Below are 17461 nucleotides of genomic sequence, written 5' to 3' on the forward strand. Positions count from 1 at the left end.
ACTGACGAAGGGGAGGGTGGAATACGACAGGCTCAACATTGCTTTGACCCATGGACCAGCTCAGCAGCTGCCCTACAGGTGCACTGTGGATCATGCCAGACCTGTTAACATAGTATTTGCATGAAACAGCGCATCTTTTATCATAAATTTAAAAAAAACCATCTGAAATACCAGGATTAATTTTGCACTGAAAAATGCACCTCGGTTTATTGAACTTTATTGCTTCGGTACCCCCTATGTTCAGCACTCTGTCACGGCTTTGAGTGTGAAAGAAACGAATTACGGGATACAAATTATTTCATTCTATCCATTTTCCAATGGGAGAAACCAAAATCAGAGGCGCTTCCGCTGCCGGAAGTGAGAACGTGGAATTCTTGCCTCAGACCCATAACTAACATGGCCGCTGTGACTTCATATTCCGGCAATACTGGTCTACCTTTGGAACATTATTCTCACACAGCCGCTCAACAAACCATCTAAAACCAGTATCTGCTTTTTCCCCACCTTCCGATCTCAGCGCCTCGCCGCACAGTGCTAGAGCTCGGAACTTTAAGCAGGCCGCTCGTTTCTGCACGGACGTTTCTTGTGAGTCCCGGAAATGCTCGGATGAGATTAGCGGAAGTACTTGCTGTGTTCCGGTCTCTGTCGTGTCGGCTGTTGGAGAAAGATGGTGAGTTTGCCATGGGGGTCTGGATTGAATCCAATAACATCGTCGGTTTTCAACTTCCATACGCCCCGCCGATCCCGGAAACTGTGGCTGCCTCTACGGGCGCAGAAGCTCGGCCGTCCGTCAGTGGATCCATGAACCCGGCAAAGACCTGGGATGAGATGCACAAATCGGCCTGTATCTGCAGCCCGAGCCGGTGATCTCCCCGCGCCCTGTTGTGTCCCTTTCCTCTAGAGTAAGAAAGTTGCTGCACCCAGGCAGGGCCCGGTGCGATAACATTCCCATATTTTTCCCAGGCCCTAGTAGGGACCAGCATTTTACGGTTACGAGTGATTTGAACTATTTACTGGCAAAGTTCGAGCCTGAAAGCGTGCAAAGCTATATTATTGTAATTGATCGGCTTTGAAGAAGAACATATATATTGTGTGTTTCATATTTCTCAGACGAAGGGAACCTCGTCATTCGGTAAACGCCGCAACAAGACGCACACACTGTGCCGTCGCTGTGGATCCAAGGCTTATCATCTCCAGAAGTCTACATGTGGCAAATGTGGATACCCTGCCAAGCGCAAGAGAAAGTGTAAGTTATGAGAAAACTTTAATAGCTATTAAAATACTGTGAAGGGGTAGTACATACCCTGTTATATATGTTGAATATTTAGCTTTAATGTTTTTGGGATGTATGACATCACATGGTTATGTGTTTTACCTTAGGCTCAGATCAGGTGCAGAGTTGCATGCTTTGCTGTTGGGGAAAGGCAAGTACCTCTGTTGCAGAACTTGAGAATCAACTTGTTCATTATTATTTTTCAGTGGACAGGATTGTATGTTTTTAAAAACTAGTGTTCAGCTATTGACTTCTAGTTTAGCAACATATTCTGGCCGGTATGGTTTTGCATTCATATTAAATATTTTTTTGTGTTTTAAGATTTTTGGTTTTGGATGCAACCTGGTTTGCACTCTGCTGGAAAATATTTGTTCTTCATTTAGCTTTATTGTAAGCCTGGTAGTTAAGTCTGTCTTCTTTGGGTTTCTCTCTTCCATTACCTGTCCTACATGTCCTTAGAGGCTTGTACTTTAGTAAATAATAATTGGTGAAAGGGGGATCAGAATTCTGATATACTTGGGAAGTGTTAAAACTTTTGTGCATGCATTTGTACTTTATTCCTTGTTTTGTGTATTGCTGCTTAGATGTTATATATTACGTATGTTTTTAACTATGTAAACTGCCCTGATCTCCCGAAGAAGGATGGTATATAAATATTTGTAAATAAATAAGGCACAGAGTATCCAAATTTTGGATTCTACATCTGTTGAGGCTGTTCAGGAACCTGGATATGCCTTGGAGATGGTACATTGGGGTGGGGAGAGAGGGAAGACAGCTGCTGGTGCTGTCGTTAACCCGTGTCGGTCAGTGAACAGCACGAAGGATATGTCTTGAAGGAGGTGCCCCCAAGTGTCCTTTGAATCATGTGGGATGGGAGGAACAGCAGAAACTGCTGAAGGAGAAAATGTGAAAAGACAAAAAACTATTTTCTCACATTTCAAGTTTGCAAGCAATAACACAATTGTGAAGACATTTTTTTCAGTGTACTACAATGTGCCTGACATATCGAATGTACTTTTTTATTCATCCAAGATAATAAACTGGACAAGCTTTACATGGGCCAGTATAGTTTAGGTCTAATTTTGCAAATTGTATTCTAGATAACTGGAGCGCAAAGGCCAAAAGACGCAACACTACTGGTACTGGCCGCATGAGGCACCTGAAAGTTGTCTACCGCAGATTCAGGTAAATGGTGACATCACTGTTTTATATTTTATAGTAGCTCCCATTGCATGATATATTGAAAATACATCAACTTCTATTAATACCACTTTTTAGCATAAGAACTATTTTAAAATGATAGCATCAGATACTTACTCAAACATTGATAGTGTAAATTCTCATTTCCCTTCCTTCCTTTTTCTTTATATTTTGTTGGTAGCATGAACCAGAGTCCAGTAAAATACAATGTCTGTGAAAGAATAAGAAGGGCTGCTAGTGGTGCCATCCATATAAACACCGGTGTCTAAAACAAGAGTTAAAAATAAATTTAGTACTCATATGAATGTACTGTTAACATGGGAGTGGAAATGTATTATTTATGAATATTGCACATTGAGATCTTGGGATACTTAATTTTTTTTTAAACCATTTTATGCTGAAGTCATTCAGTACAAAATTACTAGTACAGTCTAGTACAGATGTATCAGTGGTGTATCATGAGCCCAACACTGTATAAGCCAACAACCTTAAACTACAAAAAGTAGCTTATTTCTCTGTTACTTAAGACTTCAGATTTTTATGCAAGGGGGTCTAATTCCTAGGAATAAAGAGAACGTTGAAGACATATGTAACAGAAACACTAATAAAACAAAAGAAGAAAATAAGGGGATAAAAACATAATCCTCAGCAACTTGTTAGCCCAAGGAGGCCAGAAAATGGAGACCAGGTCTTGTGGAATCTTTGCTGTCATTTCATTCTGCTATGAGCTTTTCCATAGTAACTAACATTCCATAATCTGGCATTCCAATAGGCAACTATACAACAGTGAATCACAGTTAAAGAAATGCCCAATCAGTTTTTGCTTTCCTTCATAACATCTGGGGGAAAGCCAGTATAAAGACACCAGGCTCGCAAGGAATGACCGTGTACCATATTTTTTTAAAAAGCCATAACTTGATTGCTAGCGACTGATTAAACACGTCTCCTCCCTCCCTTCCTTCCTTTCTGAATAGATTGTAGCCTAGTATAACTATATTCTACCAACAGCAAGCGATGGCACAGCACCTCATATGTACAAATATATAAAGGCACAAACAGGCCGATACAGTAAAAATCACGGGAGAGCGCACAGGCCACTCTCCTGTGCGTGCGATTCAGTAAATAAAATTATTCAAATTAGGGCCCGCGGTAAAAAGAGGCGCCAGGGACACTAGCGCGTCCCTGGTGCCTCTTTTTTGACAGGAGCGCGGCGGCTGTCAGCGAGTTTGACAGCCGACGCTCAATTTTGCCGGTATCAGTTCTCAAACCTGCTGACAGCCACAGGTTTGGAAACCGGACACCGGCAAAATTGAGCATCCGATTTTTCAAGCTGCGGGCCGATTTTAAATTTTATTTTATTTTTTTTAATTATTTTTAACTCTTGGGACCTCCGACTTAATATCGCCATGATATTAAGTTGGGTAGGCGCTAATTTCTGATTTTACTTAGTGAATCGCGCGGGAATAACTAATAGAGCCATCAACATGCATTTGCATATTGCTGGCGCTTTTAGTTTCGGGGGGGGGGGGGGGGGTTGGACGCGCGTTGTCGACATGCTATTAACCCTTACTGAATAAGGGGTAAAGCTAGCGTGTCCAAACGCGGGATAAGTGTGCTCCGGTGGAGCGCACTTTACTATATCGGCCTGAAAAAGGTGAAATGTAAAACACTATTAATGTTCGAAAAACTTCCTTTTACTACACATAACTGAGGGGATTGTATCAGTCATCAGTGCAGAGAGCAATCTACTGACTTGCCTGCAATGGGCTTTAAACTAGTTACATAACACAGTGGAATTTATAATAATTTACGATCTCCTCTTATTAACATTTCAGAACCTAATTTACTGTTTCAAATTTGTGCACAATTTCTCCCTAATGTAAAAATATTCAGTCATCTGTGATCACAGTCACATCAAGCCAGAAATATCCGCAAAACAAACTTTTTGTTTCTGGGAGGGGAAGCAAGGGCGAGGGACTTAGGGAATGAGGGAGAAAGTACCCTGGCAAGGGGGGAATTTGAAGGAGAAAGGGTGGCGGGAGAGAGAGCATGAAAGGGGATTGGTTATTGAATGGAGGGAAAGGGAGAAAAGACCCATGATGCGGGAGCGGAGGGGAAGGCGAGTTGACACAGGATGGGGCTGATGAAGGACTCTGGGTTTGATGGATGGGGGGATCCAGGAACATTCCCCCGACCCCACCCACCCCCACTCATGTAGAGTGTACTGTAACAAGCTAAAACTTGTTTTGTAGTCTGCCTTGAGGCCACTCATGTAAAAAGGCAGAAATCAAATGTTAATTGGAAAAGCATGTTATAAAAAATAATGATAATTGGTAGTTCATTTTGTTACTTTTTGAAGTTTTGGCAATTCAGTAAATTACTTTTCATTGCCAGAGGATTTAATTGTATTTTTGTAATGTTTAGTGTTGTGATCGCTACAATTTTTTGTTATACTGTAGAACATTAATATTTACAGATATATTCAATTGTTCCAGTGCTTTCAGTGTAGAATCACTGGAAAATTGACGTTTGACTCCACAATACTTGTTGGAGAGCAGGCTTTTACAAAGAAATGTAGTCAAATTCAGTGTTTTATAAATGCTTTTTGTTTCCATGCATATGTTTCAGAATTAAATGTGATTGTCGTTGTGTATTATCTTTTTATGATTATGCTCATTCTTTTTTCATGTCTTTGCACATAGCACTTTTTAAAGTCAAAATTCTTCTTAGGATTAAAGTAGTTTCCCCATTTTTTGCCATCTCTCCCCAAAGCTAGCTGTCTGTCAAAACATTTTTTGTGTTCAGGTATATTTTATTAATTATACAGAACAAACAAAATTAAACATGTTGCGTTTCGAATAATGTTGCATCAAGTGCTCAGGCATAGCAGCAATATAGCAAACAAGGACGACCGTGTTCTAAAATTGGGTCCTCAGGAGACGATGGAAGAGACCTCATCTTCTTTATACGATAGCAAATTACCAGAATGCCTAGTTGCTGCTATTTCATAGTTAAATATCCATGTGGTAGAATTCTGTTTGTATTTATTCTATCTAGAGCAGTATTATTTTTCCAAAGGTTCAAGATTGGCTTTGATACAATAGAAATTGTAAAATCCATAACTTCCCCTTGCTTGTAAATCTGAATTTATAGCTAGATATTTCCAAATAATCCTATAGGATAATTCTTCATACATGTTCAAGATCGTACATATTCTATCCCAGGTTTTCCCCCCAAAAGAGCTTAAATTAGCAGAATAGAAAGCATGTTGGACAGAGTACAGTACTAAGAGAGCAAGACCAGCATTTAATATTCTTATTGTGAAATTTTTGCTATTTTAACTGGGGTCCAGAAACCCCCTATGAGCACTTTATGAAGAAAAAAAAAAAGCCTAAGTTACAGAAGCTGAGAGGGAGACTCTGTACAGTACCCTAAAACATCCACCACACTCTAGGTTCAAGATCCATTCCAGATACTTTTTGTTCCCATTAATCTGTTCGGCAGCATATCTTTAAGCAGTTGGTAGAAATCGGAGGCCTGTTTAGAAAATGACATAGTGCAATATTCTTTTAACTGCAGGGGCTCCCTTAGCAAATTTAACTGTAGCATCTTGGCTTTGAGGAGTTGCATGAGATATACATAAATTTGCCAAAACATTTCAAAACTCACATGGTCTCTTGGAATACCAAATGCTGTGACCCGTTAAGGGAAAAGTATGTGTCTGGCAGAAATTGTATAGGAATAGGAGCTACAGAAGCTCGCTTAAACTTTAACCATGTAGGCTTAATCCCCAATTCTTCATTTAATAACCAAGAGCTATTTTGACATAAAATAATGGAATGATGATAAATAGCAAAATCGGGAAAGTTGACCCCACTCGGTTCTTTTGACAATTCAGTTTATTCAAGGCTATCCGTGGAGCCTTTTGATTTCCAGAGAAAATGCAGCAGGGTTTTCTTCAAGCTTTTTTTACAAAGTTAGGAAGAAAGCATGGGTGGTATAACAAGTATATAATTCAATTTGGGCATTAGTACCATTTTTATGGCTTCTAATCTGCCTTGCCAGGATAAGTGCATTTACCACAAGTTGCAAAGGATTTTGTAGTCAAGTCCTTTGCAACTTGTTGTAAATGCACGGCATTCTTTTTGAGGGAGTCTCCTAGGGTATGTTTGAACCACACGCCTAAGGTGTCAGACAAAGGGATATACTGGTGATATTCTCCTTTACCATGTATTAATTTAGGGTAGGGCATCCAGTTCACTTTGTAACCAGATTACTGTATCTTGTAGCTGAATTTTCTCATTTCAGAAAATTGAATCAACAGAAACAAAGGCTAATAAGTCATCAGCATAGATAGCTTGCACTCCACTTGATTACAAGATAACCCTAGAATATTATTAGCCTGCCTAATCGCAAAAGCTAGAGGCTTAAGAGCAATGCTAAACAAAAGTGGAGAAAGAGGACAACCCTGTCTTGTACAGACTCTGTGCAGAGTTATAATAGCTGAACTTAAGACATATTTAGCTAAAGGAGCCATGTATAGTAGTCTAACCATCTGAATAAATTTAGAGACAATATCAAACCAGCAAAGGACATAAAATAAATATTCCCAGTTGACGCAGTCAAAAGCTTTTTCTGCTTCCAAGGATAAAAGCAACCATTGAGGTCTCCATGGTATTAAACTTATACAGAATATTACAAAATGATCTCGCCTCGTCAGTTGCCATTCTGCCAAGCATGAAGCCATTCTGATCTCGATAATAGAGGCTATTACCTCGTCTAGGCGTAAAGCAAGAACCTCTGCAAATATTTTGCAATCAGCATTAATAAAAGAAATGGGACTGCAATTTTTTACTTGCAGGAGATCTTTCTTGGCTTCCCTAATGTAATTCTTGCTTCTGAGAATGTACCACTGGCACTACCAAGTTGTAGCAGCTTGGGCATTAGCATCTTAGGGAGAGTTTTAAGGAATTCAGCTGAAAAGCTATCTTGCCGTCAGTGATATTGGTTTCTAAGAAATCCCTATCCCTATGGTGTGAAGCTCCCTAAGACCACCTTATTCCTTAAATATTCCTTAAACTGATGAAGAATCATGATCTTTAAAGACCATAGCATCTTATCTGGTATGAGAACAGATCTTTTGCCTATTTTTCAAATTTTTGCACCAAGGTTCTGCCACTTTTATTGTCTTCAACATAGAGTTTAGAATTTTGAGAAAATATTAAGGCACCGGTTCATTGACTTAATATGGTTTTACATTTACATTTCTGAAGCTGCAAAAAGAATTGATGTTGCTTATTTTTAATAAAATACTGACCTTCCAAATGCTTAATTTCCTGGTCCAAGGTGTACCGTTTCCTTAGCTCCTTGTTTTTCCCACCAACATAGTTAACAGCTACACCCCACAGATAGGACTTAAACACATCCCACCAAATATCCAGTGGGGACTCAGTTAAAGCATTATGTACAAAATGCTCATCCAAGGCCTTGAACAATCAGAATTTCTTATCAGAGGGTTATCCTGCATTAAATCCCCATGAGGATTTATAGGAATCTGGTTTCCTGGCTGAAATAATTAAGTACATAGCCACATGGGCAGATACACATACTCATTGTTTTCAATATTGATGGATAGCACAAACGGTACCATAACGCTGGGTATCAAAAAAATAATTAGTCCTAGAGTAAGACAAGTCTGGTGGCAAATAAACCATGAACTTGCAATTTGCTTGGTGCTGCAAACGCCACGAGCTGAAGAGTCCCAATTCAGAAACCAGGGAATGTAAGACCTGCCAAGCTGGAGATTGATTCTACATGCAGATTTCCTATCTAAACTGAGGTCTAGGGGTAAATTAAAATCACTCCCTATGATAGGGGCATCTCCCACATGGGCAAGGAAGCCTGCAACATTCCTAAAGAAAATGGGGAATTCAACATTAGGAGCATGAATAAAAGCAAGATAAGATCCCCAGTTCCATTTTCATCTTGACCATCTACCTTCCATTTCAGATTCTTGATATAGTATCTTAAGAGTTAGAGAGTTCCTCATTTAAAATAGCAACCCCTTTTCTTTTATCCACTGCTGGAAAGAATGCTTGAACAGTATATCTCAGAGTGGGCAACTCCTTATATGACAAATGAGCCTCTTGGAGAAAAATTACATTGATTCTTGAATTTGTAAGATAGAGAAATACTATTTCTTTTCAATAGGATTGTTGAGATCCCTTACATTGAAGGAAAGGAATTTTAAACCAGACTCCATTGTGTTTAATAGGGTAAGAGGATTAAAAAGAAAAAAAAAAGGAGATATATTGCTCAAACCTAAGAGTGTGTCTAAATACCATCTAATTAGAAAAAATAAAAACCCCAGAAAAAACTGGGTGTATTCCAAACCCTTTCCTGTGACCTCCACTACTGTATTCAGGGATGTCACCAAAACTTAAGTGCAACTAACCCATAATCCGTAAACTTACCAGTGTACTAGCCAATATCATACAGACTTCCTCGAGAATCTAAATATGCTCTATGATTTCCCACAAGAACAAGAGGAAGACAGTACCCTGTTTCCCCGAAAATAAGACAGTGTCTTATATTAATTTTTGCTACCAAAGATGCACTAGGCCTTATTTTCAGGGGATGTCTAATACCGTAGAGCTGCTGGCTGCCCCTGCATCAGCCATGCCTCACCAGTGTGCTGTCAGAGAGTGTGCAGCATTCATGGTAGTCAGCTTGGGCTGACTCTGCTGCTTTTGAACCTCTGTACACTGCTTGGACGGGGTCCCCCGACTGGTGCTGCCACCATCCCCAGATGTCAGTAATCTTGCTGCCACTGTCACTGCTGCCACATGGCTATTGGGGAGGCGCCGATTGCTGCTACTGACACTGAAGCCCATTCTGCTGCCTCCTCTGTGCAGGCCCCGTGGGCTTCCACTTTCTCCATGCTGATCTCGTACATTGTGAGATCCGTAGAGAAAGTACTATTCTTGCACATTCCCAAAGATTACATGTGCCAATCACTAAAAAGTAATTTTTTTTTTTTTTACCTTTGCTGGCTGATGTTAGTTTTCTAATCGGTTGGTCACAGGCTTTTTTTTTTCCACCTTCCCTTTCTTATTTTTTTGCCAATTCCTTTTATATTGTCCTTTTTTCTTCCGTATTTCTTTTCTCTCCGTCTTCTTCCCTCAAACACAGTCAGGTTCTCATTCTCACATGCATTTATCTCTCACACACACAGGCTCTCACTGTCACATGCTGTCTCTCATACAATCATTCATACACACAGTCTCTCACTGGCACATGCTGTCTGACTCTCACACACACAGGCTCTCTCACTCCCACATGCTGTCTTACTCAAGCACAGGCTCTCACCGTCACATGCTGTCTCTCTCACACACACAGAGGCTCTCACATGCTGCCTCTGCAAACATTCAGATCCTCACTCCCACACACAATCTCTCAACTCATCTCATACACGCACGCACACACCCTCTACAGACCCTCAGCCTCTCTCTCACCTCTGGGCCTCCTCTTCGCGGGTCGCTGCAGGATGGGCTCTGCAGCGGCCCTGAACTTCTCGGGCCTCTTCCTCGGCCCTGCTACCGGGCCTCTTCCTCTTCTTGGGCCGCTGCGACTTGGGATTCACAGCAGCCCGCGGCGGCTCCTCTTCTGCACGCGCTGATGCTCTTTCTCCTTCCTGCCCATGCGGCTCTGGCAACGTTTACTTCCGGGCCGCACAGGCAGGAAGGAGGAAGCGCGTTTGAACGCGATCTTTTTCTTCGGGCAAGGAGGCTCAGCGGCCGCATGAGCCTCCTTGCGCCCGGGGCAATCGGTTCCCCTCGGGATACCACTGCAGGCCTCCTCTTCTGGGGTCGCCGCAGGATGGGCTCTATAGCGGCCCTGAACTTCTCGGGCCTCTTCCTCGCTACCAGGCCTCTTCCTCTTCTTGGGCCGCTGCGACTTGGGATTCGCAGCAGCCCGCGGCGGCTCCTCTTCTGCACGCGCTGATGCTTTTTCTCCTTCCTGCCCATGCGGCTCCGGCAACGTTTACTTCCGGGGTTGCACAGGCAGGAAGGAGGAAGAGCATCAGCGCATTTGAACGCAATCTTTTTCTTTGGGCAAGGAGGCTCAGTGGCCACATGAGCCTCCTTGTGCCCGGGGGCATTGGCTCCCCTCGGGATACCACTGCTCGCGTCTGCCCCTAATACTTTGGAAACTTTATTTAAAAAAAAAAAAATGACGTCACAGGATTGACCGGCCCACCGGGGGAAGCCCGATCCCCCGATAGGTCAATCCGCCCCTGTTTACAAGGGATGCCTTACTTTCGGGGGAGGTCTTATATTTAAGAATTCGGCAAAATCTCTACTAGGTCTTATTTTTGGGGGATGTCTTATTTTCGGGGAAACACGGTAATTCCCTAATAAACTGGCAAATAAGAGGGTATTCTCTACTAGATCCAACCAATATGACTCCAGAATATAAAATGAAAACTTAAAACAAGTTGGGGTGGGGGTAGGAGAAGCCTTCCCAAAATGCTAATACGAGTAAGCCTACAGCATATACCAAAAAAAAAACCCCACAAACAAACCAGAAAGGATTACTCCATCTGTTCTGTCCCCAGCAGTGGGTACATGTTTGTGTCTGTATATACTGTGCTTAGTGTTGAAACACCTTTTTGTAACCCACGATAAAAACCTGTGAGCCTTGCCTTTAAGGGAGCTTGTCCTTAAGAGAAGTTCCCTTCATCCTTTTGCTTTCTCCCACTTGGGAAGGGTCTGTATGTCCTTTCAATCTAACTTGAGTCTTCTTAAGTGCCTTATTGGCTCAAGGAACTGCCCTTCATGTGTCCGTCCGTCTCCCCCCCCGTGTCACATGGATCCTAGGTTCGCTACCATTGGATCTCGCCCTCTAGCCCCAGCTTGTGGGGATGTTTCCTGTAATCACTCTCCAAGACTATTAGCCATTCTCAGCCATGCTGCCTCAAAGCTAGAAGTGCCTGCAACCTCTGGCACGATCAGCTTTTTTTACATTTTTTTTCCTATCGCTTTAATTCTAAAGATTAAATCAGCTTTAGAACCCCTTTGTTTTCTTACCCTGCATCACAAGAAACTCCATTCTCCCTTCTCCTGCCTATCTCCAGCTACAAAGGTCTTTGCCTGGGGCTAATCATTTGGAAGCAACAATTGTAAGTAATGGAAAATTATCTGTACAATAAATTTCAAACTTAAAAGATCTTTGTCCAAAGACTGATTGGGAAGGAAAGATAGCTGTCTGGATGAGGGAAACTCGGATGTTTTCTATTGAGCCAGCACACCATCCTGTAATAAATTCACTCAAGTACCGTCTGAAACACCGATCCTGCCTGCAGAAAAAAAAGTGTTTAAAAAATGCATTCAAGCAGGATCACAAAGTCCATCCAAGGCTGCCCAGAAAACGTCACATCTGGGTTCCACTCTCAGCATTCAAACATTTATACAAACAAACATGGCACAATAACTTCATTCAAATGGACAACATTCCCCCATGCAGCCAGAGGTGGGGAAAAGAAAGCATTCACTCACCATCTTTTTAAGCATAGCCGAAACCAGTAAAACGCAGCTAACCATGCAACCACTGGTGAAACTGCACGGTCACAAAGGTCTAAAGGTACAGGTTCACTCCCCTCAGTATCAGCGCAGTCTTCAGCAAATATAATGTGTCTAACAGAAAAAAAGTGCATATTTTCCTTGAAAGCATGTAACGCCATATATATCAATCCAGACAAAGTCAATGATCTCCTCATGTGTCCAAAGAGACACAGCACTAATGTGGAATATCAAATAATCAGCCCACAGCTCCTGGTGCAATTTCATTTCACATCCATCTTAACTGTGGACAAATAATCCAGGAATGAGCGCAGCACGTCTGGGTCTTCAAAGCTCTTGGTGGTATTGTCAAATTATTCCCACCCTAACTGAATAGTATAGGCCATAGCAAGCATTCAAACATTTCATTCAATCTCACATTGCCAAAAATTGATTCCTGCGCTGTACTGTTGATTTGGTTTGGTCAAGAAGTATCAGAATCATTTTCCCCTTGTGCCACAAGGTGCCCCAAGCCTTTTGTAAAATTTCTAACATGCACATGTACCACAAAGTTCTTAAAATAAAAGGTTTGGATACTTAGCTCCTTGGGATTGATAAGCGAGAAACCTGTGCAGTCTCTCAATTTCAAACGATTGCACAAAGTTCAGATCCAGGAGCGTAGTGAAGAAAGTGCTTGAAGTCCAAGCCCTCAGCATTTTCAGGAATTCCTAGAAGGCAGATATTATTCCTCTGTGTTCTATTGTTTACATCCTCAAGGTTTTTTTCTAATATCCCAACTTTATTAACTTGACCATGTAGCTCAGTAATTCTCTCAAAGTTGGCCATGACCTTATGCTCCAGACCCTCAGATTTGGGTTTGGCAGCAGAAGGTTTCTCTCTTACTTCAAAAATGTTTGTTTGAATTTCGGACATCATCTCCAAGTTGTCTTGAATCGGAGCCTTTACCTGCAGACGTTCACTCATGATGGACTGGAGGGAAATCTTAAGTCCTTATCTGATATAATCTTAGCCAGAGATGGGGGTTCCTGCTTGGATCTTTTAATATCTTGATGCACTTGAGAAGAGGCCATACTCTGAAGTATGATTTGTCAATGACTCCTATTATGGGAAATTCCTGGAGCTGGAGCAAGGCTGCAAATGGGAACAGCTAGTTTAAATAGAAATAGATCCTGGCCCCCAGGATTTTCTGCATGTACTGGCCACTTCCCCCTTAAGTTGAGCTCTCAGGTTCTGATGACCAGCATGACAACAGGAAGCGAGACACTCACAAAAGCAGGACTGTTGCAAACAGAACAGGGAACAAAAGGATGCCTGCAAACAAAAACAAAACAGGACACGGATATGTACCACAAGACCAGGCACAGGACTAGGAAAACCAGAAAGAAAAGGCCATGCTATTAGGGCCCAAACAGGCAAGGTACAAAAGAACACAAAGTGGAAGATCACAATATTAGGGCCAACACACAAACAGACAAGAACTAAACTAGACACAAACAAGGCAAGGCAGACAGAGCAGCAAGGCAAAGCCAAGGTGCGCACAATAGTCAGGTGAATGCCGAAGCACAACAAAGAGCCAAGTGAAGGCCGAAACAAGACAGAGTAAAGGGGCCACAAGACAAGGAGACGCTCCAAGCTATAGCGAAGTGCTCACTGTGAGGACAGTTTATATTCTGTGACAGTGCAGAGAACATGGCTACCAGCAGGTCCTCCAAGCCCACTGAGGTCCCCTGCTGATGGGAGACATAATGCACACAGTACTCTCACAGGTTTGTGTGTTTGGGGGGGGGGGGGTCTAAAAATGGAATTTAAAGCTGTGAGAAATCCAGGTTTTAAATAGCTGCCTAGAGAATCTGCTCGACACTATCTTGTATGAAGCTTACCAGCATTCCTGTGAAACATTAAGCTGGAAAAAATGGAAGAAAACCTTTTTTTTTTTTTTTAATTTGTGAATATTAGCAGATTGGACTAACTCTTAAATAACAGACACAAAAACTGATATATGATTTGTGAGACCTGCATGGCTTGGAAAGTTCTTGTACTGTCTTTCTAAAACACATCACAACTTGCTAACACTAGTTTTCTGTAGGAATAATATTTATTTAGAAGAACTTGTTACCCGCACTTTCCAGTGTTTGGGCGGGTTACAGTAAAATAAAAAAACATATTAGGGCCCTGAAGTAACTTGAAAAATAAAAGGTAAATATATTTTGAAATGATTTTTAGAGGGTGGGGAGGAGAGGGGAAGGGAGGTTAGGTATGGGGTAGGAAAGTTTCCTCCCAGTCCACTCCTAAATCTACTCCATTGTGTGTAAAGTTTTGAATAATGGAGAGTATTTTATATGTTGTTCGCCATTAGACTTGCAACCAGTGTAATGAGTACAATACTGGAGTGATGAGGCCCTGGGGTTTTGTATTAGTGAGCAATTGAGCTGCAGAGTTTTGGATAAGTTGAAGCGTTCTCATGATGTTCTGAGGGAGACCGACATATAGAGAATTACAATTCTCTATTCCAGTTAGAACCAAAGCTTAGAGAACAGGCCCAAAGTCATATGGTTCAAGGAGAGGTTTGATTTGTCAGGTCAATCAGAGCTTGTAATAGGACGGGACCGATGCAATATCAGTGCGTGAAAAACGAACACTCGTGATTGAGTGCCCATCCTAACATTTGCCCACCCACCTCTCCCAGGCACACGATGCAATAGGGTAATGAGCTGCCGTGCAATAGGTAATGAGCTGCCGTGTAAAAAAAAAAGTAGGTGCTGGGGAAATTGTGCATCCTTAGTGCCTCCTCTATCGAGTGCCCAGGAGACATGGCTGTCAGTGTGGGTTAGGAAAACAGACACTCAATACCAGCAGCTGTTTTCTCCAGCTGCCAGCACAATATACATGCACAATATACATGGCCTGGACCATGTATATTGGGCATCCAGAAACATTTCTTTTTTTTCAAGATTTTATTTTTTGCATGATGCTGCATTCTGTGGTTTCTCCTACTCTGTATCATGATACTAATAGGAACCACGGAAAGCTGGATTTTTTATTTTATTTTTTTTGGTTAAGCCCTTGACCGTGGCATGCCTTAACTCCAGCTCCCGGGCTGACATTAAATTGGCCACGCGGGATTTTTTTTTAATCAGGTGGTAATAGCTAATAGCCTCATCTACTTGGAGTTTACATGTGATGAGCGCTGTTAGCTGTGCGCTGGTTTGGACGTGCAATTTGGGTGTGCTGATCCTAGTATTTCATCGGACGTAAGTTTTAGCGTGTCCAAAACACGCGGCCAACCATGTGCGGTTAGCAACGCGCTGAGCTGAGCACCCAATATTGCATCGGCCTGGATGTTTGTAGTACGGATTTGATATGAGATTTCATGTCTAATCTTGGGTCAGAGATGACCCCCATGGTTCCGAGCAGTGTGATATCTTTAGAGTAGTATTACAGAAGGAGAATGAAGGTGACATGTCTGAAGGGGGCGGAATTACCTAGTACCATGATCTCCGTTTTTGACAAGTTTAAGCAAAGCTTATTGTGGGATAACAGTGCATTGATGGAAGATAGACAAAGACTTATGAATTGAGCAGTGGCTTGCCAACAGCCCACTTGAATGGCATGGAGTGTAAATTATTACATATAGACTTAATTTTGTAGTATTCTATATTTTGTATGACATTGTCCTTTTTATATTTTTATTGTGAGCAATAAAGTTGCTAAAGCATATAACAACATTTTAAATATAATGTGCCTTTCCACTGATGTGCCCAAGGTGAGGTATAAAAATAGAATTCATATATTTCCTTTTTCTGGAAAATAGTGGTGGACAAAAAATAGCTTTCTCTTTCAACAGCTAGGTTATTCAGCTGGCAGTCATACAATTTCAGTACAATTCCCTCTTTCGCCGTGATTTAAATTTCATTCCTGATGCAATATATTAAAATATTAGAGGTTGAACATTCAGTTCTTAGTAACTCCCAGCAGTAGAAATCAAAATGAGGAGGCTGATGAGATCACTTGTGCCCTTGCCCTGGTACATGCATAGTGCAAATATAAGGCCTGATTCACTAAGCATTTTTCCCATAGACACAGAATGGGAGAATTAGTGAATTGGGCCCTAAGTATGATAAACAAGCATAATTTAGAATTAGCAAAGAGACTTTTGAAAAAGGATCATGTTACCAAACAGAGCACATTTTTTATTTTAAAAAAAAATGTTAAATAAAAGGACAAAAAAAGAATAGACCTAAAAATAACCCACAGAAGAAGCAATAGAGCCAAGAAATGGCTAAACTGTTATTCTGAGGACTCTGACTTATAACCACCATGGAGGAGATGTGAGAACTGGCCTGATATGAAGGGGTATGGGGGCAGTGGACACATCTGTTATGGAGGTCTTGCAACACCATTCTGCTATTGCAGGATTCTTATTGATCAGCATATCATTTTGTACAAGCAAGAAATGAATTCACTGAACTTTCAGATCCAGCAGAGTTTAAACAGTCTTTAATGTCTTACTGTTTGGCTATTACATGTGATTATTGTGCTGCATTCTGATTAACTGCCTCAGCAGGTAGTGCTATATGATGCATTTTAAAAAGCCTAATGCAGCTTATCAATGATGCTTCTTCTAAAAATGTCTGAACATATGATTCTAGAATGATTTCTTATTTGAACTGAGATAAGCTGGAATTGGTTACTCTTTTTAAAAACTCCAAGTCATGCAAGTATCCCACGTCACAGAAAACTATCAGAACATTAATGCTTTTTCATTTTGTTTTGTTACTGCAGGAATGGATTCCGTGAGGGAACAACACCCAAACCCAAGAGAGCTGCTGTGGCAGCATCCAGTTCCTCTTAAGACTATGGTTTTTTTGTTAAAATAAATGTTATGCAAAAACAACTGTTTGGTTTTTTTTGACACTTAAAGAAAAATTAGTGAAAAAATTAGGTACTTAAGAGGGGTTTTTGGTAGTACTTTTTTCTTTTCAGAAATTAAATTGTGCTTTCATTTCTAGTTTTAGCAGTTCTAAGGAATGGATGTATTTATCCATAGAAGAAGAAATTGTGTACTGCCATTTCTATTTGCCTTTGCAGTTGCTTATTGATGATAATTTTAGTAGTCAGGTTGAATGATTTCATTTTCAAGATGTGAGAACCAAAACTACAGCTTCTATTAAATTTTGTGCATGTACTACCACTGATTATTTATATAATGCTATATGCATTATACATATGCAGTGATGTACAGCCAAATATAAAAGACCATCTACTCTATGGATCTTGCAATTTAGTGACGAGAGAGACAAGACACAAAAGAGAAACTATATAAGAGTGGTTGAATCGGGGTTAAAGTTTAAAAGTAGCCTCAATAAAGGTTATTTTAGGTGGGATTTATATCCAGAAAATCGGGGAC

The 17461-nt window shown here is 41.1% G+C and overlaps 1 protein-coding gene and 1 non-coding gene across 2 annotated transcripts; both read left to right on the top strand.

The window, feature by feature from the left end:
- The first annotated feature begins 514 nt into the window (after window positions 1-514).
- On the top strand, window positions 515-16948 carry RPL37 (ribosomal protein L37). Its single transcript, XM_029578152.1, has 4 exons — window positions 515-670; window positions 1111-1246; window positions 2374-2458; window positions 16837-16948. Exons 1-4 carry the CDS (start codon window positions 668-670, stop codon window positions 16904-16906), a joined length of 294 nt encoding a protein of 97 aa, XP_029434012.1. The 5' UTR covers window positions 515-667; the 3' UTR covers window positions 16907-16948.
- Window positions 16655-16733, top strand: LOC115082812. Its single transcript, XR_003854301.1, has one exon. It is a non-coding gene; the product is annotated as a small nucleolar RNA SNORD72 (small nucleolar RNA).
- Window positions 16949-17461: the final 513 nt, after the last annotated feature.

The sequence above is a fragment of the Rhinatrema bivittatum genome, chromosome 1 (genome assembly GCF_901001135.1).
Source record: "Rhinatrema bivittatum chromosome 1, aRhiBiv1.1, whole genome shotgun sequence".
Taxonomy (NCBI): domain Eukaryota; kingdom Metazoa; phylum Chordata; class Amphibia; order Gymnophiona; family Rhinatrematidae; genus Rhinatrema; species Rhinatrema bivittatum.

What these genes read in the sequence shown, in the direction of transcription:
- RPL37 (XM_029578152.1), top strand. An exon ending in TGCCAAGCGCAAGAGAAAGT is followed by an intron (nt 1,247 to 2,373) that starts GTAAGTTATGAG and finishes ATTGTATTCTAG; the next exon opens with ATAACTGGAGCGCAAAGGCC. An exon ending in GTTGTCTACCGCAGATTCAG is followed by an intron (nt 2,459 to 16,836) that starts GTAAATGGTGAC and finishes TTGTTACTGCAG; the next exon opens with GAATGGATTCCGTGAGGGAA.